The sequence below is a fragment of the Lissotriton vulgaris genome, chromosome 2_1 (genome assembly GCF_964263255.1).
Source record: "Lissotriton vulgaris chromosome 2_1, aLisVul1.2, whole genome shotgun sequence".
Taxonomy (NCBI): domain Eukaryota; kingdom Metazoa; phylum Chordata; class Amphibia; order Caudata; family Salamandridae; genus Lissotriton; species Lissotriton vulgaris.
In genome coordinates, this window is record NC_141687.1 from 132,564,391 (window position 1) to 132,591,276 (window position 26,886).

Here is a 26,886-nt window from a genome sequence, read left to right on the forward strand (position 1 = left end):
GGGACATGTAGTTTTTTATCAAAATGACAATATTACTTCATATCGCCCAATATTTGCTTTTTATGTATCAATATTTCATTTATAGCAATCAAGAGTGTTATGACATGCTGCTGATAAAAGGCTTTATCTAGTGGAATTGGTAAACAGAATGTTAATGAATTTTAACTCAGTTAATTTATAAGTATGTTTCGTTTCTGATCTTTTCCCTCTGGTGGGATGACATTTCATGCATGGGGACCATATAATTAAACCCAGTATTTTCGGTGTAACTGATTTATAAGTGTGATATGTTTCTCACAAGGTGTGAGGTTTCATTAGTGTCACAGATTCCCCATAATACTTAATCCAACTCCATTATTCTAACAACCATTTGAGTGATTTCACTGTTATAGTATCACATTTTAGTCATTACTTATTTCTTGCGCCTATTCACATCAGTCAACATAAATTAGAAATCTGTTGGGCATCACATAATTTCAAAAAAGAGAAGTTATCATAAGTGTATGTAAAGTTCTTCAGATTGATTCAGCCCATAAGGCGTTAAGGTTCGTAGGTTTAGGATATGGCGGGATTCCTTTTGTCTTAAGAGCTTTTCTCTGTCTCCCCCTCGTTCTTTCTTGGGGACACTTTCCAGACCAAAGAATTTTAATTGGCTCCAGTCACTCTGATGATGTAGTTCCATGTGTTTGGCTATTGCATTAGCCTTGTCTTTGTGGATGGTGGCACGCACATGTTCCAGTATGCGTTTTTTAAGCTCACAAATTGTGCTGCCCACATACCTCATGGGGCATGGGCATTCCACGACATAAACCACATGGGTTGTTTTACATGTGATTAGCTCCTTTATCTCCCAGTTCTTTTTGTTGGACATTTGTATCTGTTTGATAGGTTTGGCAATCTGACACACCTTGCAGGCATAACACTTCACGAACCCTGTTGTTTTTAGCCACTCATCCTTTTTCGTCTTTTTGAAATGGCTGTGGATCAAATGATCCTTGAGGTTCTTTGCCCTTCTATAGGGAATTGTTGGATGTAGTCCCACCATTTCTTTCACAGTTTCATCCAATTGAAGTATCTTCCAATTACGCTTGAGGATATCCGCAATTTTTTTGCTCTCGTTAGAGTAGTCTATTATCATGCGTATGGGTTCTACTTCCTCTGTTGGTTTTTTCGGTTTTCTCTGGAGACATTCCTCCCTTGTTTTTTTGTTTGTTCTTTCCCAGCATTTGTTCACAATGCCTGTGTTGTATTTGCGTTTGGCGAATCTTTTTGAGGTCGCAGTGCTATGTTTTTCCCACTCTTCATTTTCGCTGCAGATCCTCCGGATTCTCAAGAATTCCCCATATGGGATACTACTGATCAAGGATTGTTGGTGGAAGCTGGTTGCTTCTAGTGTGGAGTTGGTGGCAGTGGCTTTGCGATGCAATGTGGTTTGAATTTGGTGCTCTCGAATATAGATTTCAGTATCCAGAAATACAATCCTCTCATTGCTTATAACATAGCTGAATTTCAGATTTGGTATGCTGTTGTTCATGATGTTGAAGTATCTCTGGAAATCCTCTTTGCTGCCATCCCAGATGATAAGTAAATCATCTATATAGCGGGTCCAGCTTATTACTTTGTTCAGTGATGTTTCATTGCTGTTGCTCCACGCTATCTCCTTCTCCCACCATCCCATCGCCAGACAGGCATAGCTGGGACTGAAAGAAAATCCCATCGCCGTCCCGCTGTTTTGGGAGTATAGTTCATCCCCAAACATAAATATATTTCTGGTTAGACAGATCTGGATCATCTCCAATATCATCTGGTTATGGTGTGAAAATTCCATTTTTCGTTCTTTCAGGAAGTAGTTGCATGCTGCCAGGCCCATGTCATTCCCTATGTTGGTGTAAAGGGAGATGACGTCCATGGATACCAGTTGGTATGTGTCTTGCCATGGGGTGTTTTCGAGTTTCCTGAGCAGGTCACTCGTGTCTTGTACATAGGAGTCTAGGTCTAGTACAAACGGATTCAAAAAGTAATCGATGTAATTAGCAATAGGTTCCAGGAGTGAGCCTGGAACCTATTTACACGTATATATACGTATATGTCCATTTTATTCTCTCCAATACATCATATCAATTATATATATATAAATAACTGAGCACATCTTGGACTTCACTTAACTTGCCAGACTGAAAGTCACCAATTCTGTACTTGCGGATCGTTTGGGGCCCTATCTATTTATTTCCAGATTAACTCACATTAGACCTCAGACTGCTGGTTATTTACTTTGCCCTTCATCTCACTTCACCCTCTGACTGCAAAGATATCAGCGTTAGATACCATTTTAAAGGTTACATTTGCATTGCCTTGAGAAATCAAGAGGCTTAATAGCCAGAAGGATGAAACATGTGTTAGCTCGTCCTTAATGTAAAGAAATCTTGTGATCATGGCAAAAAGTTGAATAAAGAAATACTTTTTTTCCATGGTTACTTGTCTTGTAGGACATTAACTAATTTAACAATATTCACTCATTAAAATGTAAACTCAATAACTATGCAAATCAGCAATATTCGTATAATTGTTACTGGATATAAAAGGTGCATTCGTCCGGATTGTGTATGGTGGATATATGGCATTACCCAACCTGTTTTTGGCTAGCATTTGAACATTATAAACCTAAATTTGCATTGGACATAGTAGAGATCATTTGCACTGCCATAATATTCCCATGCAATTTCCATTTGCAGACACTTATCACTTCTCCACATATGCACTTGCCTAACTCTTGATTTGCACGAGCATTTCATTAGATTTCCAGCCACATCTAACAACCCCCCCCCCCACCCCGCCCTCAAATAAAATTCCGTCAATATGCAACAAGAATGAGTGCAGGATTCCACATCGACACAAATCTCTGCTTTAGTACAAACATTATGAAAATGTGACAAGCTACCCAGCATCAGCTTATCATTCTACATAAAAACACACCTTTCTCCCTGACGAACACCTCAACCCTCTGTATTCCTTCCAGTATGATGGAACCATGCTAAAGAAACATCCTTTACCAAACGCAGTAAAGAATCTGCCTGTTTTATTACACAAGTACAGTTTTGCATATTTTCCACTTATTGGAAAACCCTTAGAGTTATGTGTACAAAAGCATTTTTGTGGCCAAAGTATGGCCGTTTCTGAGCACAAAAATGCTTTCAGTTTGTGAATCGGTGTTTGGAAGGGGCGTGTTTGTTTATCATGTTCATTCCTAATACCAATTTGCAGTGGTATGCATGAATATTTTGCAATCAAATTCTGGTCACAAAACATTAATTATTTACCGACAATTCAGAGGATGAGGTAACCAGTCGCAAATGGAAAGGGATTCCCATGGAACACGCCCCCCTTTGTGACTGTTGATACCAGTACTTTTTAAGAACAGACCATTGCCTACTCTTAAAAAGTTAAATGTAAACGTTTTATTTTATTTTTATAAACATATCCGGTTCCCTTTAAAAATGAAAAAGAATATAGCTTTATTAAAATGCAATAACAGACACCCTGGTCTGCTGTCCCCAGTAGGCGACCATCCCTGTAATGGCTGTAATTCATAATGGGTTGCAAATTTCAACCTACCTCAATAATATTCATGAGGTAGGTCTATTTGCGACCCCATTAGGAATTGCTAAATGAAACTCAATGTGTTTCATACATTAGGAATAGCAATTCCCTAAATGTAATTCACAGAAAATCGCAATTTGGAAATCATTATTCCTAAAATGTGTACATATGGACCTAAGATTCCATAATCTTCCAGTTTTACTCCATCAACTTTATTGTCTAAGCTTTGCATGCAAACCAGCAAAATTTACTTGTGAGTGCCAATATTTCCTCATAAGTAATAAGTAGTATTTGGTATTAAAATAGATGTGCCTTTTTCTCAAATGCCAACTTCAACTCGGCTTTCCTCACAAATATTTATTGATCTTGTTTCTAGCAATAACTTAAAATGGGCACAAAAGTCCTAATTTTATTGAGAAACCCACATGCAGAAAACATTGTCACCTTAATGTAGTAATCTCTATATTTATGAGAACTTTGTGAGAAAAATATTTGCAGCTTTGAATGCTCACAGTAATACTCCTAGGTGGATTTTAGCACCTATGTCCAAGCCATACTGAAACTGAGAAATTGCTTGCTACCTCATACAAATAGCATTTCTGGAGTTCCCTCAGAGAGAGATGTCACATCAATCTTCCTGAAAATGAGGTAATAGTACAAACATCCTCCAATTAGTGGCGTTTAGGAAGTTCTATTTGGTGTACCTTCATCACTGTTGTCATCCACCAGGATGATCTCTTTCAAGAGATGGGCCGGCGTGTGATTCACTGCACTGTGGACAGACCGCAGGATCACCGACAGGGCTTCATTCACAAAAATGAAGATCAGAGAAATCTGGGGCAGGACTTTGGGATATTTCAGCTCTTTACACCTAGAAGAAGAAATTGAAATATAGCAGATCAGATTTAGAATGAAAATGCAATGCACAATGACAGTCCAAATCCATCATGTATTTTATTTCTGTATTGATCTTAAAATATTTCTAAAATATTCACACTTCAGGTAGCATTTGAGTGGTGCACAAAATATGATGACATATTAATTTACAATTTGTTTCAGAGAATATGCTTAACAGTAAAAATAAATGCAAAGAAACTAACAAATCATCCATCTGTAAGGTAAAGTACACTCTTACTAAAATCTTGCATCAAAAACTTATTTCCTTAAAAGCTTGATACATTATAGTAAGCATGTAAAAACCTGCCAAGGCATAATGTGTTATTGATCTGCGTATTTCAAAAGGTTTGTGAGGGGCCAATCATTAGTGGCATGGTAAATTCTGGGAGATACGCCTCACGAGGAATAAATCGTACTCTGTGATGCCATGGTGCATGCTTTGGTATACCCCTGCCATTATCATTCCATTATGAGTTAATGTCCCTTTTAATGGGGAATAGCATGAAGGCATCTACTTACGTTGCCTGCTGATACCTTCCTCTATTACCACCCCTTGAGTTCTCTTCAGCCCGGCAGTCACTACACTCAGGTGAGGAGAAACCAAATAATTAGTAATTGAGGAGAGTGGTATCTCCTGGGGAGATACCATATCACCCAGCTACTGATCAGTTCCTAAATCTGCACTAATATTGTAACAGCATTTGAATGTGGTCAGAAGATGCTGGGGCACATAATTCATAATATTCTATAAAATTGCAGGAATAAGGCATATCTTAATTGATGCATTATTCAAGTACCCAGATTCCAGTGATACCGCAATACCAGCTAAGATCCCAGTTCGCCAAACAGAGCTTAGAAAACTTAAAAACTTCACTTATTCACAATAGACATATATTTCCAGGAACACTCTCACTGGGAAAAAATGCAGATTTTGTACTTTGTGAAATACCATCCCAGGTACATCACATGTATTGGTTTTAATAATTTTCCCTCTGGGAAATATGTTTATCTATCAAGTAACACCTTCCCCTACACTCATGTGAAGTATAGGTTGAGCCCTTTATTTTACCAAAATGGAATAGAACTTACTTCTGCCTTTCACAAGAAACTATCTACAATTGGCATTTGAATACTTAAAGATATCCTTTTGTGTGTGTTTGGTGCATTTCCCAGACTCTATGCCACCCTATTCCATTATCTAATGATATATTTTGTGGCAGACCAAATCTCTTTTGTCTTAGCTGTCCTATTCATTGAGAGTTCAGACAGAGCTATTAGATGGTGCTATTCTTTTAGGTAAGCATAGGTGGGCAGGAGAGGCATCTCCAAAGGCTTATAACAATGGGGTTAGTGGTAGCCATACTGCTTGGAAAAGTAGGAACATTATGCACCGTTTTACTTCTGTTTCCCGTAGAACCTGTGCATATATAGGATGAGCAAACATTCATAAAAATATGGATCATCTCATTTGAATTCATATAAAGCAGAACACTACAACAAAGGAATTATCATTCCCTTTCACAATAAACAACCGTAAAGAATGAATTTGCTTACAATGTACTGATAACATAATGCTTCAGGTGCAAATAGAATCATATGGAGAAGTAACTTAAATGTAAACTACAACAGTTTTCAAAATCAAGGCGGAATCAGAAGGGAAGTAGGTGGGTTGTAGGGAGAGTGACAAAGAAAAGGGAGAAAAGAGAAAATAAATATTGAGTGAAGGTTGTTGAAATAGAGAAGAGAACAGTGGGTGTATGTTGGGGCTAAGATGAATGCGACTAACATTGTGAGCTGATGGTGGAGAAATAAAGAAGATGAGTAGAAAACGGGTAAAGGTCTAAATTGCATCCTAGAAACATCACACATCGAGATATAGGGGTCCATTAGGATGGCGGGCGGATTGCCCCGCCAGCCTGGCGGTAGCCACCGCCAGCCTGGCGGGGGCAATCCGCCCGCCATTCTTCCCTGTGTTTCCCCCTGCCATATTAGTATGGCGGAGGGGGACCACGGTGGAAGAAAACACCGCCCCCCACTTTTCCGCCCCGGTCGCCTTGCGGCCGGGGCGGAAAATGTTTAATATGGTGGCGGTGTCTATTAGACACCGCCAGCCATATTATGATGGCAAGAGTGCAATGCCTTTCCGTGGCGGCAATGCCGCCACGGAAAGGCAAGCGGTCTTCACTCTGGGGCCCCCCTGCGGGCCCCCAGAGTGAAGGTGAGTTGGGGGGTGTACACGGGGGGGGTACCTGTGGTACCCCCTTCATTTTCATTTCCAAAGTGGCAGGCACCGCACAGTGCCTGCTGCTTTGCAAATGAAAATGCTGTGATGTATTGTCAGCATTGTGGCGGGTGGTGCAGAGAGCACTGCCTGCCACAATGCTGAGAATACAGGATGTGCCCGCCACTGTGGCGGGCACATCCTAATGGCACCCCCGGGAACCCTGCCCTTAAGGCGGGCGGTCCCGTTTTCCGATAGGGTGGCGGGCGGGCAAAACCCGCCCGCCATCCTAATGAGGCCCATAGTTTGGAAAAAAGAGTTTTTCTTTTTCATGAAATTGAAGACGATTCTTGGGCACCTCATATCTTTGAGAAATGAGTTCTGTAAGAGGGGATGTTCATGAAAATGATTGTGTTGTTTTAAGTTTCTAATTTGAAGTTTTAGCAGGTCTTTGGTTCTTAGATTTGAGCAATTGGTAAAAGTAGCCAGATGTGAATTCATGATATAGGTTTCCATTTTCAAAGAGAGTGGATATTACAGTTTTTCTGTATCAGCTATGTTGGAAAATTCCCCATCTTTGTGGTCGCTCCCACATTTTGCTAGATTTTACTCGGGACACTGAGAAACTGCTATCCAGTGCCAGGTGCATGTTTTGGACCCCTAAACCACGTAAGCAAGGGCTTTACTCCTAATTCGCATACTAAACTTGCTTGCAAGTCCCTAGTATACAGTTCAAAGTGTACCCAAGTGTAAGTTAAATGTCTATTGCGCCGTCACTACAGTGAGAGTGCAAAACATTACTGCAGGTCTATTATTGTAACCTGTCTGTGTGGTTTCAAGTCTCCAAATTCGATCAGTGAGAATAAAACTTTCTGACAGGTCTAAACCCTCCAAAATAATAATAAGTCACCCCATTGTAGGCATTAATGTCCAATCAGGCAGGGTGCATGGTATTTAAAGGTAGGGCATTTAAAACTTCGATGTAAAACATGTCCTTACAGTGAACAGGGCCCCAAAAGCTATTGTCACTATAGGAAGGTTGGCTGTTTCATCAGAAAGCATTGGGATATTATGGTAACATTAAATACTATTATCGCCATGTAGGAAACCTCTACAAAATTAATTCTTGGATTTAAAAAAATATATATTACAAACTCAATTCACTAAAGTTGAATTTGTCATAAATATTTAGCTAATGGTACTTTTGAAAATACATCATGTACCTGCCTAAAGCCTCTAGAAGTCCATTTGCATAAGTTTCCAACTTTCACCAAGGTGCTGAATAACTCCTTGATTAGGTGTAAATTTGCTCTCAGAGCGGAGACAAAGGCCTTGGCAGCTGCAGCCTCTACAGAGAAGAGCGGTGGGGAGGGGGTGAGGGGATTTCGAGAGACGACCACAAGGGAAAACGAAATAAATAATTAATTTTCCCTCGTGGTCACCTCTTGAAATCCCCCCCCCCCTCCCCAGCTGGCCGCACCACCCCACTGCTCTTACCTGCAGAGGCCGAGGCTGGGCATTGGGTGTGGGAAGGTGTTCTGTCCCCCTGCACAGGATCCTCATCAACTTTAAAGAGGCTTACCCTGTCACAGACTAACATATGGGCCTTCCCTCTCATTTGTCCCCAGACCAGCCAGACACCAGGTCCTGTGGAGGAATTTGCTTTGCATGACCATAGAGCAGGGGTTGCTCATTTCTCTGGCTGCACCTTTAGGGTGGGTGTAGTAGATTTGCACAGGAGAGAAAAGGCGCTGTCATGTTGGACTTAGGGAGAGAGCAGGACTGTAGGATTGTTCGCCGTACGGCACACAGGATCTGCTCCAAATGTGGTCAGTGTTACTCCTAGGAACTTTTAACCTATTGCTTGGTGATGGGTCAGTAGTCACACCACCCACAGACTAGTGCCAGGCATAAATGCGGCAACCCTGGGCACCCTCTTCAGAACACCACTTGACCTGTGAAAGACAGAAAAAGGATTGCACCTCTTGTTGAGACCTGTGAGGAGACCTGAAATGCTGTACCTGCTCCACTTGAGCCCAGGACAAATAAATGAACTTTATGGTTAGTTTTCTGACCTCCTGTTAAGCTACAAGGACACACAACTGCAAGAAGCCCACCTTCTTGAAGAGGCCAGCTCAACCAGACCTTCCATAGTTCCTGATAGTGAATTTTATTGGAGTGAGTACTGGACCCCAAAGGCTGTTCCTAACATCCAGGATCTCTTGGCGGTTGACAGAGTGTACTTCTCCTGCAAAACCCTAAAACTTGGGACTTAGAATATTTTAGCTAACTTTTGCTTGGAGAACCATTGGGGGGCCAGTACCAATTAGTCAGTCAATCCTCCGAGGGTGAATTGCTGGTGTGCTTGACTTCATGTAGCTCCCACTATGTTCCTCTCTTGATGTCGAAATCCATTAATGACGAGACCTTCTCTATTGACAGGCTCAACTTCATCTGTGCCGTCATCAATGGATACACAATCGAGGCCGGGGAGTTCCGGGGTGCACAAAATTGAGCTTCACCCATCCAAAGTTGTTCCCGTCTAAACCAACAGTTTTGCCAAGTGATCATCTCAAAGCCAGAATCCATTGACATAGAGCCCGTGCTCTCAACACCAGCCCAACAGCTTGTTTCACTTGAGGCTTCCGACACCAGGATGTAACTTTTCCATTAGACAAACCTGGTACCCAACATATACTCTATCGCCGTCGGCCTAAACTTTCTCCCCAGTACCCGTCTAGCATGACCAGTTGCAGGCTGTTGGCACTTTGTGTTTTTTGGGACTATTTTTATTTAAAACTTTGAAAATTCATATCTCCAGTTACACTAATTGGATGTTTATGATTTTGATGTGATATTATTTACTAAATTACTCTCAATGTTTTCTCAATTGGCGAGGAACATTTTCTGGTATTGCGTTATTACCTTTTTAACTGTTTTGGTACTTCTAAAGGCTTTGACACATTTTCTTACGTTAAGCCTTTCTGAACTATGCCATAGCTACCAGGGGTTGAGCCCAGGTTTCAATTACTGAAACCTTTACTGCAACTAACAAGAAGATGAAACTCACAACTAGGCTTGCCCCTCTTTGTCTCTGTACTCAGGATGGCACCAATCCCAGTGGGGTAAAGGAACTAATCAAAACTGGCTGAGGAGTTGGACAAAGACTATCCCTTCATCAACAAGCTGTAAGTGGGCATGCAAATGGACCCCACAGAACTCTTTGGAATATCCAGGGCCTGTGGAGAATCGGAGGGACTGTCCAGATGTTTGAAAATCCCAGGCATAAGAAGTGACTCCCTTGGGTCCTTTGAGCTACAGGGGCCTATCAAGCTTCCAGAGACCTTTCCTTGTAGCTGCCCAGTGCCAACTAACCTGCCCTGGATCTTGCGGCATATCTCTGTTGGCGAGAGTCCTAACCCCCAAGTGGTGCCCCATGGTGCCCTCTGGTCCTTGACCCTCAGTTGGTTTAAAATGTACTTCTCCTGCCCCCACACTGCAAGACTAGGACTTCGATATCTATTGCCAAGTTTCTGTCTTTGATAAAGGAGTTCTGTAAGAGGGGATTTACATGAAAATGATTGTGTGGTCTCCACATGGGACTTTAACTTTCAAATTTGAAGTTTTAGCAGGTCTTTGGTTCTTAGATTTGAGCAATAGGTAAAAGTAGCCAGATGACCAGGACCACCACCCAAGCTGCAGCCACTTATGTCAAATCCCTTATGAGTATCGGCTTGCTGGTCTGGCCCACTGAAGGAGATCTGACTTCCAGAAAAGTTTCTAAGTCCAAACATGCTTCACCGGGACCAATGCCAAGCAGCAACCTGGATACCTAGATAAGATGAAATTGCCCTTGTGCGGTAGTGGCGCTTACTAATTCCGGTATAATATTATATGGTATGTAAATCTGTAGGTGCTTGTAATGGCTGCCCTTTTCTGGCTCTTTTAAGGGGAAGAATGATGGAGAGTGACTCCAGCCTATCACCCCCATAGCATAGGGATTAGGACTATAGACAGGGCCCCTGCCTTCCATATATTAGAGTATTTTCGTGTCACTTTCCTTAATGTAGGGCTTATGAATTTAAGTTAGGGGATAGATATATAAGTATTAGTCATGATTTGCCCATTTGCTAACATGTTAGGATATTTTCCATGGAGTTATGCATATTGTGGGCCCCGTAGGCCTTAAACGAGACAGACTCCATTTTGCTTTCTGCCCGGTAGCTCGAGAAGGCTTTCTAGGTCAAGTGTAGTGTTTTAGTTTCAAGCTGTTGTTCGCTTGGAGAGAACCGGCTCAGGCTGGCCCTTATCGAAGGAATGTATTTTCCTCCACACCGAAGACACAACTTCAGGCCGGCCGGCTGGGAACGTGTCCTTGGTACGGGGAGGTACAAGAATTTGGTGGGCGGCAGGTACTGGCCGTAGCTTTCCATGAAGGAACGGGCTTTGATATTAGCGAAGGTGTTAGTCAGTTTGTCAGTTAGTCCGTAGGCGGCATCTAGCCATTAGCATCTCTGCCATTAATTATTTCATGGCGGACAGTCGCCATCTTTGAAGTCCGAGAAAGATTTAAGACCGAAACTCTCTGAGAAAGACTGAAGGAGAATTAGCGCGGAGCGCACTGGCACAGAGAGAGAGAGAGACGGTAGCTAATAACCAGCAAGGTTCCGGTGGCCTGGAGGGAAGCAGACGAGGTTGAGCCTAGCGGTGCAGACGTGTACTTGTGACGGCTGGGGTGTGACTGCGAGGCGAGCCAGGACACAGAGACGAGAAGGGAACCTAGATGACTGCCGAGCCCAGACTTCATATTAACCAGGTGATCTCCGCCCTTTTCCCAATTAGCACGCGTTCTAATCTTTACCTTTTCTTTGCAGAAATTATGTTGCATAGTAATGTGATTTGTGTTTATTGTCAATAAATATCCTAGTTCTTATAGAACTACAGTGTGCCTCGTGTTCCTGTTCAATCTTGGTAAATGCATCTCCTAGTTGAGAGTTGTTTATGTGAACGGATGTGAAATCCCGATCAGGTAAATGGTGATCGAACAAAGAGGGAGTGAGTGGACCTTTGATGCCAAGAATAGGAGGTAAATCATATAATTTGGGAACCGTATTAAAAGTCATTATTATAGTTTTATCCCGAGTAGATAACTGAGACATTGTCCTGATGACTGTTCATAGGAATGTGGTCGTCGTTGATATACGGCGTTAGTGAGAACGCTGGGGAGGATTACCAGCGCGTATACCCACAAGATTGTGGCTTGCATAAGTGAGAGCGCCAGGGGGGATACTGGCGTGGAGATCTACCGGATTGTGGATCGTTTGGAAAAGGGAGCATTGGGTTCTGCAGGCCCATGTGTAGACGCACCGGATTGTGTGTCAGATCTGCCCTAGGGTAGACCGGTCTGGGTCGGGGTGGCCGCGAGACCAACTGATGTGAATAAGATATTGTAGAAAATCTATGCATGTGTATTGCTATTCCCCATCCTTAGGTGCGACCTGTATATATATATATCTGTATATCTATCCATTGTGAATACGTTCTAAGGAGGGAAGGTGAGTACGTTTTGGCTGGGTCATAGGGGCCCCTGGGGGCTGATCCCATCTAAGCGGAAAATCCAGCCATTACATCTGGCGTCACGAACTGTTTACGAAGCCTGTGTGCATTGTGTTGTTTTAATCTTGTTGGTTTGCGCTCGGCTTGTACGTATAAAATTTTGTTTCTAATTGTGTATATAACTTTTTTGTGTCATTATGTTTGCGAAAAAATCATCGTCGGTTTTCAAGTTACCGATTCAGATTCCCGGCTGGGAATGTACCCCTTACGAGGCCTTGGCCCGTGAGTAGGCTGATTCTACTGGTTTGAGTGAGAATTGGTCTTCATGCTTGGAGCAGGCAGAGCCTGCCGATGTGGTATCGTGCTTACAGAAAGCGCCAGTAGTGAAGGGTGATGAGCTTCCTATTTTAGGACGCAGAGGTTGGATTGTTCTTAATGCATACAGAATACTGCATGAGAGGTTTTTTCAGCTACAGAAGCAGTTTAAGGACATGGAAGGGCAGTGTGTTGAATTTCAAAATGCGCATACTCTGTTGCGTTGTCAGAATAAATTACTTGCCGACAAACTTGAAACATATCAGACCATTGCCGAAAGAGCTGCGGTCCGTATTGCACGATATAAGTATAAACATCGTCGTGGTCGTGTATCTACACGCAAAGTGCGTATGGTTGTAGCAAAAGCCGGAATGGATTGGAACCCCGATGAGTGGGACGGTAATATTTGGGATTCACATACTTCTGACTCCTCGGCGGAGGAGGGTGACAAGCGCGAGTCTTCTCGCTCCGGACGTGATTGTAAATCTGCTTCATGTACTGATATAGGTCCTCACAGCGACCGTGCTCGTTCTTCCCGTTCGGATGACGTAGCTTGCCCTGATTGTTCTACTAAATCTAAGATGCGGGCTTCCTCGGAAGCTCTTCCTGAAGTTTCTGCTCACCCTGTTTTTCGACGTAAACTACAACAAGCCCCTGGTAACCCGGCTGGTATAGCTTTAGACTGTATTGAAGATTTTACTCAGCAGGAGGTTAGTGACATTTTACAACGATTTCGACAACGGCCTGGTGAGGCCTTGCTTACCTGGATGGTGCGTCTTTATGAACTTGGCGCTGCCGGTATTATGCTCGATGCTGTTGATTGCTTACGATTTTGCTCTTTGAGTTCTGATTCTACGATTCAGGATCATTTTCGAAACTATAATGGTGCTGGTCAAATTACTTTGCTCCAGCTTGCGTCTGACGGCTGTAATCATAAATATCCAACTGAATCTGATTGGCCCACTGATGAGAAACCATGGTACACTTTGCGCGATGCGTCGCAACGTTTAAAGGAGGAAGTCATGAAAACGGCTATCTTTCTTAGTACTGCTGATAGGTTATTGGATGGTCTTTTAACATCTTCTGTGCGCAATCGCATTATCCGTTCTTCTCCTGTTGCTTACAAGCAGGTCATGATGACATTATTGATTAACCAAACTGGCAATCCTTTGTCTGCTGTGCTTGAGTCTGTTCGTCAGCTTGGTGAGCTGGGTGAGTGGTTTAAACCTGAAAGACAATCTCGACCTGAGGGTCGTACTGGTGGGGACTATAAGTTCTCTAGACGTGACATGTTTCTTGCTCTCATTGCTGATGGTGTCAAAAGGGAGGACATTGACGGTGAGCCTAATAATCGCTCATGGGACATGTTTCGTAAGCGTGGTTTGGATCGAAAGGAGGGTGCCCGACGTGTGCGTAAGAATGAGTATGACCGTGGTTCGGATGACAGTGGTGATGAGAGGCGACGTGTGAATTCTGATCGCCGTGATGATCGGCGTTCTGAACGTGATGGATCCCCTCATCGTAATGACGGGAGGGGGAGAGAGGATGACCGTGAGAGGGGGAGAGATAATCGTGTTTCCAACCGACGAAGAGATGGAAGGAGTTATTCCCCTGACATGAGAAAAAGAGAGGATCGTAACAGACTTTCTGACCGTAATTCACAACTTTTTGAACATGACAATAATCCGTTTCGTACTGGAGACGGATATGAACAAGATATTTTGATACCAAAGAAAACTGAGAGCATTTACCCTGATTTGTCTTGGTTGACGGAACGCAGGAAAAATGACTAAGAAATAGGTCAAGCTCCGGTACACAAGTGGGCTCACAGAGACAACAGACCCTATGTAGATATTGAGATTTTTTGGAAACATCGTAATATCCAAAGGGCCCGAGCATTAGTTGATACTGGGGCGGAGGCCACTTTAATTCACGGTAAATCAAAGAAATTTCATGGACAGTCTTTCACAATTACTGGTTTGGGTGGTAAAGAAACACCCGCAGTTCAAAATGCACTTGAAATTAAAATTGGTAGGATTCCTCGTAGAGAATACTCTGTGTTGGTTGTACCACTTTTGGAATATATAATTGGAATTGACATTTTGAAAGGAATGACTTTGCATTTGGATGATGGTTGTTATCAATTTGGAACTAGACAGTACATTTCGACCAGACCCGTACGGGTTGGCCGTCTGCGAATGCCACCTATTAAAATTCCTTTGGCCACGAACGTGATTTCTCAAAAGCAATATCGTATCCCAGGTGGTCATGAAGAAATGACTGCTACAATTCAGGATTTGGTTGACGCGGGAGTCATAACTCCGGTCACGTCTGCTTGGAATAATCCCGTTTGGCCCGTGCGCAAAAGTGACAATTCTTGGCGCATGACTGTTGATTATCGAGAATTGAATAAAAACACACCTAAACTGACTGTTGCAGTGCCTGACATTGTCACGCTAATTCAGAGAATTCAAAAGCATCCAGGTACGTGGTATGCTTCTATTGATATTGCTAATGCTTTCTTTTCAATTCCGATTGCCCCCGAATGTCAGGAACAGTTCAGTTTTACATGGAATGGACGTCAAATGACGTTCCGGAGTCTTCCTCAAGGCTATGTACACAGTCCTACGATCTGTCACCGGCTGGTGGCAGAGCATTTGTCTGAAGTGCCCACGAATCCACGAGTTCAGGTCTGTCATTATATTGACGACATTTTGATTCAAGGTGAAACGCAAGACCAGGTACAGTCCCATTTAGATCAGATCCTTGACTGTTTGCGAGCGAAAGGTTGGGAAATCAATCCTGACAAATTACAATCTCCATCCCAGGATGTGAAATTTTTAGGAATTAATTGGCATGAAGGTCACAGAGAAGTGATCCCACAGGTAAAGCGAAAAATTCTTGATTTTGCAGTTCCTAGGAACAGGAAAGAGGCTCAATGCTTCATTGGTTTGTTTGGATTTTGGCGTCAGCATATTCCCCATCGAAGTCAGATTCTGGCTCCATTGTATCGAGTCACTCGTAAAAAGAATGCGTTTGAATGGGGTGAGTCTCAACAGACTGCTTTTAATTTGGCTAAAGAAGCTATTCAGTATGCCTTGGATTTGTGGCCCGTGAGTGAAGGTGGTGTGGATTTGAATGTGTCCGTGGAAGGCCTGTATGCCAATTGGAGCCTGTGGCAAAAGCAGGGCAGACACAAAGTGCCATTAGGTTTTTGGACCAAAAAGTTACCTGTGGCTGGTGAGCGTTACTCGCCCTTTGAGAAACAGTTACTTGCTTGTTATTGGGCTCTGGTGGATACCGAGCAACTGACCCTAGGCCATGCTGTGATTTTGAGGCCCGAAATTCCCATTATGCAGTGGGTTTTGAGTTCACCGAAGTCCCATCGAATTGGACATGCTCAGGAGGCTAGTGTGATTAAATGGAAATGGTACATTCAGGACAGGGCACGTGTGGGTCCGAAAGGTGTGGCGGTTTTACATGAGCGAGTGGCGCAGGCGCCCTCCAATGAGACTGAAAGTGAGTGTTCGGTTCCCGTTGTGCAGGAGTCTCCCGTTAGGTGGGGTAAATCATTTGATGATCTGTCCGTGGAGGATAGAAAACATGTGTGGTTTACGAATGGTTCAGCGAAGTTCATTGGTGACAAAAGACATTGGAAAGCTGTTTCATATAACCCGATCACGCAGAAATTATTGAGTACAACTGGAGATGGTAAGAGTAGTCAGTATGCTGAACTCTATGCAGTTTACCAAGTTTTGAAACAGGAATTGCCTGGCACATGTCATATTTTCACTGATTCCTGGTCCACTGCGAATGGACTGGCGGTATGGTTACCAACATGGCATTCTCATAATTGGGAGTTGCATTCAAAAGAATTGTGGGGAAAAGAATTATGGCAAGAAATTTGGGAGTTGCTCCCACAGAGTACTGTAACAATCTTTCACGTGGATGCTCACACTCCAATTGACTCCCTTGATAAATTTTTCCATAACATTGCAGATGAAAAGTCTAAAATTGCTGAGGCAGTGGTGGACATGCAGGATTCTGATTTGGCGGGATTGGCGAAGTGGGCCCACCAGAAAGCAGGACATTTTGGAGAAAAAGCCACTAGCAGGTGGGCTTCCGATCGAGGAATTCATATTCCTTTTTCTTTAATAAAAGATGTCATTCTACATTGTCCCATTTGTCAGCATTCTAGGAAAAAGGAGGTGCCTCAAATTGTTCGAGGCCACTTGCATCGAGGTAAATTGCCCGCTCAAATTTGGCAGATTGATTATATTGGTCCGCTCCCTATGAGCAGAAATTGTCAATATATTTGCACAGTTGTTGATACTTATAGTGGCCTTTTGGTCGCTTTCCCTTGCAAGAACGCTACCCAAGTGAATACCATTAAAACCCTGGAGCTACTTATTCTGTACTATGGTGTCCCATTCCAAATTCAATCAGATAACGCATCCCACTTTCGTGGAAGATTGGTGCAGGAATTCTGTGCGGAAAATAATATTGATTGGGTGTTTCACATTCCATATTACCCACAAGCTTCAGGACTGATTGAGAGAATGAATGGTTTGTTGAAAGAACAGTTGCGCAAATTAACTGATGACCGATACAGCCAATGGAGGGATGTATTGTTTCAAGCTTTATTGATTTTGAATAATCGCCCTTTGTTACATGCTGAATCCCCTTTGATGCGTTGATTTCCTCCAAATGTTGATGTAAAGCCTAATTCTTTGTCAAACACTATCATGTATTGGGAAATTACCCCCGGTGCTCTGGCTCCCTGTAGAGCGACCCCAGGTTCCGCAGGCCTCGACCTGCATGCTTTAAATGATGCAAAATTACCAGGAAAAGATCGAATCATTTATGAAACTGGCATTGGTGTCTGTATACCTGCCGGTAGTTTTGGATTAATTGCCCCTAGATCTGGCCTGGCCTTGAAAGGCGTACAAGTGCTCGGAGGAGTAATTGACAGTGATTATCAGGGAGAGATTAAGGTTCTCCTGCTTAATAGCAGTGAGACTGATTTGTTCATTAAAAAGTCTGACCGTGTTGCTCAGTTACTGATTATGCCTGTCTTCAGTGGTGAGATCAAAAAAGGCTCTGCCCCAACGTTGCTAACTGTGCGAGGACAAAAAGGCTTCAGATCATCTGATCTTCCTGGAGCTAAGATATGGGTGCAATCGCCTAAAAATCCTCCTGAGCAGGCTGATATTATTGCGACCGGTCATGACAACACCGTTTTGGTGATGAAGCCAGGGAAAGATGGCTGGGAAGCTGTTCCAGCTGATAAATGTTACTTACGAGAATGATTAAGGCCTGTGTTTGTATTCTTTCAGATCATTCTCTGGACTGCTGCTGCAGGATGTGTCGGCGCTAGACTCCTTTTGGCCTGCTACGCCGGGAGAGGAGAGGATCCACCGACGCCGGTTGATGGGATAATCCGAGCTCCGCGGTCCGCGTGGACCTCCTCGTCCAACTTCTGGATTACACTCGCAAAGCGGGTGACGTACTCTCCGCATTTCTGTCTTACCCCTATGAAATCTGTCACTGACATTTTAGCAACCTGTTTGGTTGCCGTCCCTGCATCTACCGAGACTTTGCGACATATTTTTAATATTTCGAATGCCCGACCAAATGTTATTCTGGGCGACTTTGCGGCCCATGAATTCTGTCCCTCATGTACTGCTCTTCCAGACCTTGATATCCCTATTCATTCACGAATTACTACTTTTAATATTACCCCTGGAGACCTATGTTTTATAATGACATGTGACCCTAAGGCTATCACCGAATGCATAAAGCTAAAGATACAGGCTGCTACTTCTTTTTCAGCTCATCAACGATTGCTGTGTTTAAAGAGACTTCCAAATTCATGTCTTTCTGTAAAAATAATATGACATGTCAACGTTTATTAGTTGCCCCTAGTTATTATCGTTCAATGTTATTGCCAGCTGGATGGCTGTTCTCCTGCGGAAATTCATCTTGGCCCTATATTCCTGCGAATATTTCTGGTGGCCCATGTGCCATCACTAGATTGAGCCTATTAATGTTTTCCTCACATCCTAATTCACATTCCCGTATTGTACGTGATTCAATGTCATTGCATGAGGATTGCGATTCCTCTGTCCACCTCTATTCTAAATCAGAATACCTTGGTTTAGCTTTTTCTATTATTGGAGTGCCTGCATTGGCCGTTTATAATGCCAAGACGATCGGCAAAATGGCCTGTTGGATGGTTAAGTCCATCAATCAAACCTCTACTGTTTTATCTGATCTTTTATTAGACGCCCAAGGCGAACGTAGAGCTATTTTACAGAATCGCGCTGCTATTGATTATCTTTTGTTAAAACATGGACATGAATGTTCTGATTTTGAAGGCCTATGCTGTTTTAATTTGTCTGACCATTCTAAATCTATCCAATCCCATATTGACAAACTCCACGACTTGACTGCAGAAATTAGACAACACATAGATCAGGGTTTCTTTGACTGGCTCTTTAATTGGCTGCCTGACTTGCATTCTTTACGACAGATTTTAGGGGGAGTTATTGTTGCTATTTGTGTCCTGATAGCTATTTGTTGCTTTATTCAGTGCATCCCTTCCCTGCTCCAATTTTTTAGACTTGGTAAGAGACATAGATCAGTTAATTTTGTTTCCTATTATTCTTCTACTGATGTTAGTTCTATTTAGTTTGTGGTTAATAGACTGGAGTCAAGGGGTGTAATGTAATGGCTGCCCTTTTCTGGCTCTTTTAAGGGGAAGAATGATGGAGAGTGACTCCAGCCTATCACCCCCATAGCATAGGGATTAGGACTATAGACAGGGCCCCTGCCTTCCATATATTAGAGTATTTTCGTGTCACTTTCCTTAATGTAGGGCTTATGAATTTAAGTTAGGGGATAGATATATAAGTATTAGTCATGATTTGCCCATTTGCTAACATGTTAGGATATTTTCCATGGAGTTACGCATATTGTGGGCCCCGTAGGCCTTAAACGAGACAGACTCCATTTTGCTTTCTGCCCGGTAGCTCGAGAAGGCTTTCTAGGTCAAGTGTAGTGTTTTAGTTTCAAGCTGTTGTTCGCTTGGAGAGAACCGGCTCAGGCTGGCCCTTATCGAAGGAATGTATTTTCCTCCACACCGAAGACACAACTTCAGGCCGGCCGGCTGGGAACGTGTCCTTGGTACGGTTGAGGTACAAGAATTTGGTGGGCGGCAGGTTACTGGCCGTAGCTTTCCATGAAGGAACGGGCTTTGATATTAGCGAAGGTGTTAGTCAGTTTGTCAGTTAGTTCGTAGGCGGCATCTAGCCGTTAGCATCTCTGCCATTAATTATTTCATAACTATAAACCAAACACAATACCAGTATTGCCTACTGGACTTGGACCACGGATGATCACTCGAATCGCTGACTGAAACAGTGACTCTCGGAGAAAAGTTTTGTCCGAAATAAATCAAATGCTTTTAATTGTTTTTACATCACATATACCATATCAATGAGCAATTTTTTGTTTTTTTTGGGTAAACATATAAATAACTCCACAGAAGTATGTCAAAACAACAAAAAATGAAAAACGGGTAAAAAAAGACACTTTGTCGACAAATTGACAACTTGCATTCAACATTCATACGGGACAACACACGGATAAATATACATATATAAACATTCGAAAATTCTATTTACAACATGTTTTTTTGAAAAGCATAGCATTGGAAATAAGCAACTAAACAGTTTTCATGTGCTTTAGAGTAAATCGGAAATTCCTAATGCTGGATAGAGAAGGTCTACGCGTTTCGATGACCCCTTGTTGTGGGGAAATCTCGTCAGGACCAAGAGCCTGTGAATGAAGAGACAAAATTGGGTCAACTAAGGGGACCGGACTCTACCTCTCAACGTATCAGTGGGGGTAAGTGAAACTAATCCTACCTTTAAGTTGCTGGGTTCTCTTTAGAAATTCAGACTGTAATAGAAACAAAACATGTTTTAACCTCTAATTCAGAAACAACGCAGAAAAACCGCAATCGCATTTCCCTAACTATCACATTCACTCGTGGGTACTTACATAGTGTTGCGCGTGGCGCGCTCTCAATGGATTTTGTTCTCATCAATTAGTGGTGGAAGTGGAGATCTACAAGAATGGAAGGACTAGTCAGAGATCTAGTGGTTTGGCTGGTGGTGGCAGTTGCTATCGGTGAAACGGGGACTACTTACATATAGTTGAAGCGTGGAGACAGGGCTGTTTCCCGGATCCGCACGGTGAAAACGCCTTTTTGGATTGATTGATTCCTGGAAGGAAAATTGAAGGCTAATGTCAGTATCCTTCGGAAAAACTTAGTAAGCAGGGTTACTGTTCTATCACGGTTCTGTCACGGTGTTCCGATGTACCTGTTAGTTTGTAGTATGATGAGTATATCTGGGGGTCCACGCTCTTCGGTCTCTGTCAATGAATGCAGTTGCCGGCACCATCCAGTTCGATGTCTCTAGTCTCGTGTGTCCTGGTTTTTAACTCACTTCCTGGTCGTGGGGTTTGTGGGGATTGTAGTTTTTTTGGGAGATTCGTCGTCATGGAGACGTTGTATGTGTCATGTGACCTTGTGTAGTCAGGCTCACAGTCTGCGCAGGAGACGGTAACCCGAATCGTTCCATGTATTTCAGAAGGGTATTTATAGACGGTAGATCTCAGAAAGTTCGTTAAGGCCATTTGTAGCTGTATTAAACTTGACTATAAGCATAGCTTCGTGGCGAGATAGTTTAGCCTCAATATCTCCTCCTCTGGGGTCTTTTTCGATTTTGGCAATGACTGTCCATTTCAGATCGTCTAGTGTGTGGTCGTGACTGATCCAATGATTGACAAGAGGGGCAGTTGTGACTTTCTTTTTTATTCGTGATTTGTGTTGGGTGATGCGGCATCTTATCTCCTGACTTGTTTTGCCAATATATAGCATGTCGCAAGGACATTTTATGCCGTAGATGACGTATCTTGATTTACAGTTCGTAAACTTTTCGTGTTTCCAGAACAGTTGCTTATGTTGAAACAAGCATCCTTCTTCTGTGCTTGCGCAACAAATGCAAGATCCGCATTTGTGGTGACCCTATATAGGTGGTAGTCCTAGCATGGTGTTAATTGTAGGTGAGTTCTGCTTCACTGCTGCTCGTACTAGGTGGTTGGCCACACTCTGATCTTTTTTAAAGGCAAATAATGGCTTCTCTTTTAGTGTCTCTGCTACATTTTCTACTAGATGCCAATTTTGTAGGATGGTTTTCTTGAGTTGATTAGAATTGGGGCAGAATGTTGAGACACATACTATCCTGTTGAGAGTTGGTTTTGTCCTTTTTACTAGTAGTGTTTCTCGAGGGATCCACCACACTCTCTTCATAGTTCTTTTCAATAGTTTGACGGGATAGCCTCTTGATGCTAGATTGTCTGTTAGGTTGGAAGCGTGGAACATGTATTCATCTTTAAAATGGCAGTTCCTTTTTTATCCGCAAGTACTGTCCGAAGGGAAGATTTTCTTTTAAGTTTCGCGGATGATTGCTTTTAAAGTGTAAAGCCTTGTTTCTGTCCGTCACTTTTTTATATAGTGTCGTCACCAAGCCTTCATCTGTAGGGTATACCTCGACATCGAGGAATGACATTTTAACTTTAGAAAAGTTCATGCTGAATTTGATCTCTTCTGTGCGTGTATTAAGCCACTCGTGAAATTCCTTTAGTTCTTCTTCTGATCCTCTCCAAGTTAAGAAGACGTCGTCAATGTAACGACTCCAACTTGTGATATTTTCCGAAAATGGATTTGATTGGTAAATGAATTTCTCTTCATAAAGTGACATAAATAATACAGCCAATTCTGGGGCGAGCGGACACCCCATGGCTACACCGCTTATCTGGTAGAAAAAATCTCCGTTAAAATTGAAATAGTTTTTCTTCAGAGCCAATGTAGCTAGTTGCATGATAAATTCCGTTGGTACTCTAGTCGGTTTTGGTCGTTGGTCAAGGTAGTATTGAATAGCATCCAGGCCGTCACTCTGAGGGATCTGGGTGTACAATGAACTTACGTCCATTGTTACAAGGAAGTCTTCATTTTGTTCAAAAGGAATAGTTGGTAGTTTATTGATAAAATCAGTCGTGTCTCGGAGGAATGATTTCACCTCGGACATAAAGGGTTTCAAGAAGAAATCTACAAACTTTGATACCGGTTCAAACAGAGACTCGCACCCGGAGACAATTGGTCTTCCGGGGGGGGGTATTGATGTCTTTGTGGACTTTGGGTAAGACATAAAATAAGGGTATTCTTGGGTTATTACATTTAAGGTATTCAAATTCTTTCTTCCCAATTATTCCATCTGCCAACCCTTTCTCCAAAATTGGGTTGAGTAGTTGTTGTAGTTCTGCTGTTGGATTTTTGGCTATTTTTCTGTAGCATCTCGGGTTATTAAGTTGACTCATCACCTCTCCGATATATTTCTCCGTGTCCCATACCACTATCGATCCTCCCTTGTCCGCCTGTTTTATTGTAACTGACGTGTCCTTTTTGAGATTGTCCAGTGCACTTTTTTCAGCTTGTGAGATGTTAAATTTAGTCCAACTCCGTCTTTCTTCCATTTTGCTTATAGCTGACAAGATGGTTTTTTCAAAGGTAAGAATTTCTTTCGCTATTTTGTTTCCTGGTGGGCAAAATGTGGATTTTCTCCTTAGTCCTGTGACTTCTATTGGCAAATGAATCGGTGTTTGTGCGAAAAAGGATTTTAGTTTTATTTTTCGACAGAATTCAATTGCCTCCATTTTGAGTTTGACGAAATTGGTGTGTCTCATAGGGACAAAGGAGAGTCCTTTTTCCAAAATACTAGTTTCTGCTGGAGTGAGAATTTTATTAGATAGATTGAAAATTGGAGAGACTACCAGTTCTTGTAATTGTGCCTCCGTGTCGACATCTCCCATGGCTGGTTGTACCGCGGGCGAGCTCGATTTTGTGGTTGGCCTCTTCCTAAAAAAGGAACCGAAGAGGGTCCTGGTTGCTGTTGGAATGAACCTCTTTTGTTGCCTCCTCTTCTTTGATTGTTATTCTCGCTCTCACTACCACTTGATGCTGATGAGGTATCCGAGAAATAAATGAATTTATTCGTTGATCGTCCTTGATATTCTCCTAAATATCTCCTTGAGTCTGCTCGAGAGTAGAAATCTGTCTGAAGGTATGGATATGTTTTTTCTAGATTGAAGTTCTTTTTATCTTTTTGAAACTGATTTTCCTTTTGGTTAATTGTGTAGTCCTTGAATTCTAGGATCTCTTTTTCTACTTTTTCTAGTAGTGATTTCGCGTCCAGAATCTGTTGGTTCTTTTCTATCTCTGATTCCAAAGTTTTGATCTCTTCAAGTTGTTGTAATGAGATTCTTTGTGCCGTCTCAACCGTTAAGACCATGAGGTCTCGGCTACACTTGGTCTCAATAAAACTGTATCCCTTTTTGTAGATCGGGTCGTCTGTAAATATCACGGGGTTATTTTTGATCTGGAGTCCTCCTGGGATGGTACCAGCTCGCAAATGCTGGAGGAGGAAGTGACCGTGCAGGTCTGTGCGAATTTGCTTCTTTTTTAGCCTTAAGAGTTTCTCGGTTTCGTTTTGATTCCTAGCAGTAGTACTCAAAGTAGCTGATGCGAAGAGAGGGGGTTTTGCTAATTAGCCCTTAATGTGATCTTCGCTATAAGCGAATGTTTGTTCTTCAGACATACTGTGTATAACTCACTCGCATTCAAAGAACTCAATAAATAACACAATACGGACAACAAAAATAAACTTCAATGACAACAATTCAGCCACTCCCACTGGGGCCAAAGACAACCTCGCAGAACGTCTTCTGCTAAAGTACCAAAACCGAAACAGGGTCTGGGCTCACTGGCAATAAGGACAAGCCTCACCATCAATTAACTATAAACCAAACACAATACCAGTATTGCCTACTTAATTCGACTTGGACCACGGATGATCACTCGAATCGCTGACTGAAACAGTGACTCTCGGAGAAAAGTTTTGTCCGAAATAAATCAAATGCTTTTAATTGTTTTTACATCACATATACCATATCAATGAGCATTTTTTTGTTTTTTTTGGGTAAACATATAAATAACTCCACAGAAGTATGTCAAAACAACAAAAAATGAAAAACGGGTAAAAAAAGACACTTTGTAGACAAATTAACAACTTGCATTCAACATTCATACGGGACAACACACGGATAAATATACATATATAAACATTCGAAAATTCTATTTACAACATGTTTTTTTGAAAAGCATAGCATTGGAAATAAGCAACTAAACAGTTTTCATGTGCTTTAGAGTAAATCGGAAATTCCTAATGCTGGATAGAGAAGGTCTACGCGTTTCGATGACCCCTTGTTGTGGGGAAATCTCGTCAGGACCAAGAGCCTGTGAATGAAGAGACAAAATTGGGTCAACTAAGGGGACCGGACTCTACCTCTCAACGTATCAGTGGGGGTAAGTTAAACTAATCCTACCTTTAAGTTGCTGGGTTCTCTTTAGAAATTCAGACTGTAATAGAAACAAAACCTGTTTTAACCTCTAATTCAGAAACAACGCAGAAAAACCGCAATCGCATTTCCCTAACTATCACATTCACTCGTGGGTACTTACATAGTGTTGCGCGTGGCGCGCTCTCAATGGATTTTGTTCTCATCAATTAGTGGTGGACATGCTATATATTGGCAAAACAAGTCAGGAGATAAGATGCCGCATCACCCAACACAAATCACGAATAAAAAAGAAAGTCACAACTGCCCCTCTTGTCAATCATTGGATCAGTCACGACCACACACTAGACGATCTGAAATGGACAGTCATTGCCAAAATCGAAAAAGACCCCAGAGGAGGAGATATTGAGGCTAAACTATCTCGCCACGAAGCTATGCTTATAGTCAAGTTTAATACAGCTACAAATGGCCTTAACGAACTTTCTGAGATCAACCGTCTATAAATACCCTTCTGAAATACATGGAACGATTCGGGTTACCGTCTCCTGCGCAGACTGTGAGCCTGACTACAAAAGGTCACATGACAAATACAACGTCTCCATGACGACGAATCTCCCAAAAAAACTACAATCCCCACAAACCCCACGACCAGGAAGTGAGTTAAAAACCAGGACACACGAGACTAGAGACATCGAACTGGATGGTGCCGGCAACTGCATTCATTGACAGAGACCGAAGAGCGTGGACCCCCAGATATACTCATCATACTACAAACTAACAGGTACATCGGAACACCGTGACAGAACCGTGATAGAACAGTAACCCTGCTTACTAAGTTTTTCCGAAGGATACTGACATTAGCCTTCAATTTTCCTTCCAGGAATCAATCAATCCAAAAAGGCGTTTTCACCATGCGGATCCGGGAAACAGCCCTGTCTCCACGCTTCAACTATATGTAAGTAGTCCCCGTTTCACCGATAGCAACTGCCACCACCAGCCAAACCACTAGATCTCTGACTAGTCCTTCCATTCTTGTAGATCTCCACTTCCACCACTAATTGATGAGAACAAAATCCATTGAGAGCGCGCCATGCGCAACACTATGTAAGTACCCACGAGTGAATGTGATAGTTAGGGAAATGCGATTGCGGTTTTTCTGCGTTGTTTCTGAATTAGAGGTTAAAACAGGTTTTGTTTCTATTACAGTCTGAATTTCTAAAGAGAACCCAGCAACTTAAAGGTAGGAGTAGTTTCACTTACCCCCACTGATACGTTGAGAGGTAGAGTCCGGTCCCCTTAGTTGACCCAATTTTGTCTCTTCATTCACAGGCTCTTGGTCCTGACGAGATTTCCCCACAACAAGGGGTCATCGAAACGCGTAGACCTTCTCTATCCAGCATTAGGAATTTCCGATTTACTCTAAAGCACATGAAAACTGTTTAGTTGCTTATTTCCAATGCTATGCTTTTCAAAAAAACATGTTGTAAATAGAATTTTCGAATGTTTATATATGTATATTTATCCGTGTGTTGCCCCGTATGAATGTTGAATGCAAGTTGTCAATTTGTCTACAAAGTGTCTTTTTTTACCCGTTTTTCATTTTTTGTTGTTTTGACATACTTCTGTGGAGTTATTTATATGTTTACCCAAAAAAAACAAAAAATTGCTCATTGATATGGTATATGTGATGTAAAAACAATTAAAAGCATTTGATTTATTTCGGACAAAACTTTTCTCCGAGAGTCACTGTTTCAGTCAGCGATTCGAGTGATCATCCGTGGTCCAAGTCCAATTAAGTAGGCAATACTGGTATTGTG

At 42.3% G+C, this 26,886-nt stretch overlaps 1 protein-coding gene across 1 annotated transcript in view; it reads right to left on the reverse strand.

Annotated features, from left to right (window-relative positions):
• GALNT17 (polypeptide N-acetylgalactosaminyltransferase 17) overlaps nucleotides 1-26,886 on the reverse strand; it is a 1,810,367-nt gene that overhangs the window by 1,214,747 nt on the left and 568,734 nt on the right. Inside the window, exon 3 of the mRNA XM_086954581.1 lies at nucleotides 4,302-4,468. Coding sequence (XP_086810707.1) covers nucleotides 4,302-4,468 — 167 coding nt within the window. The remainder of the gene's footprint in view (nucleotides 1-4,301; nucleotides 4,469-26,886) is intronic.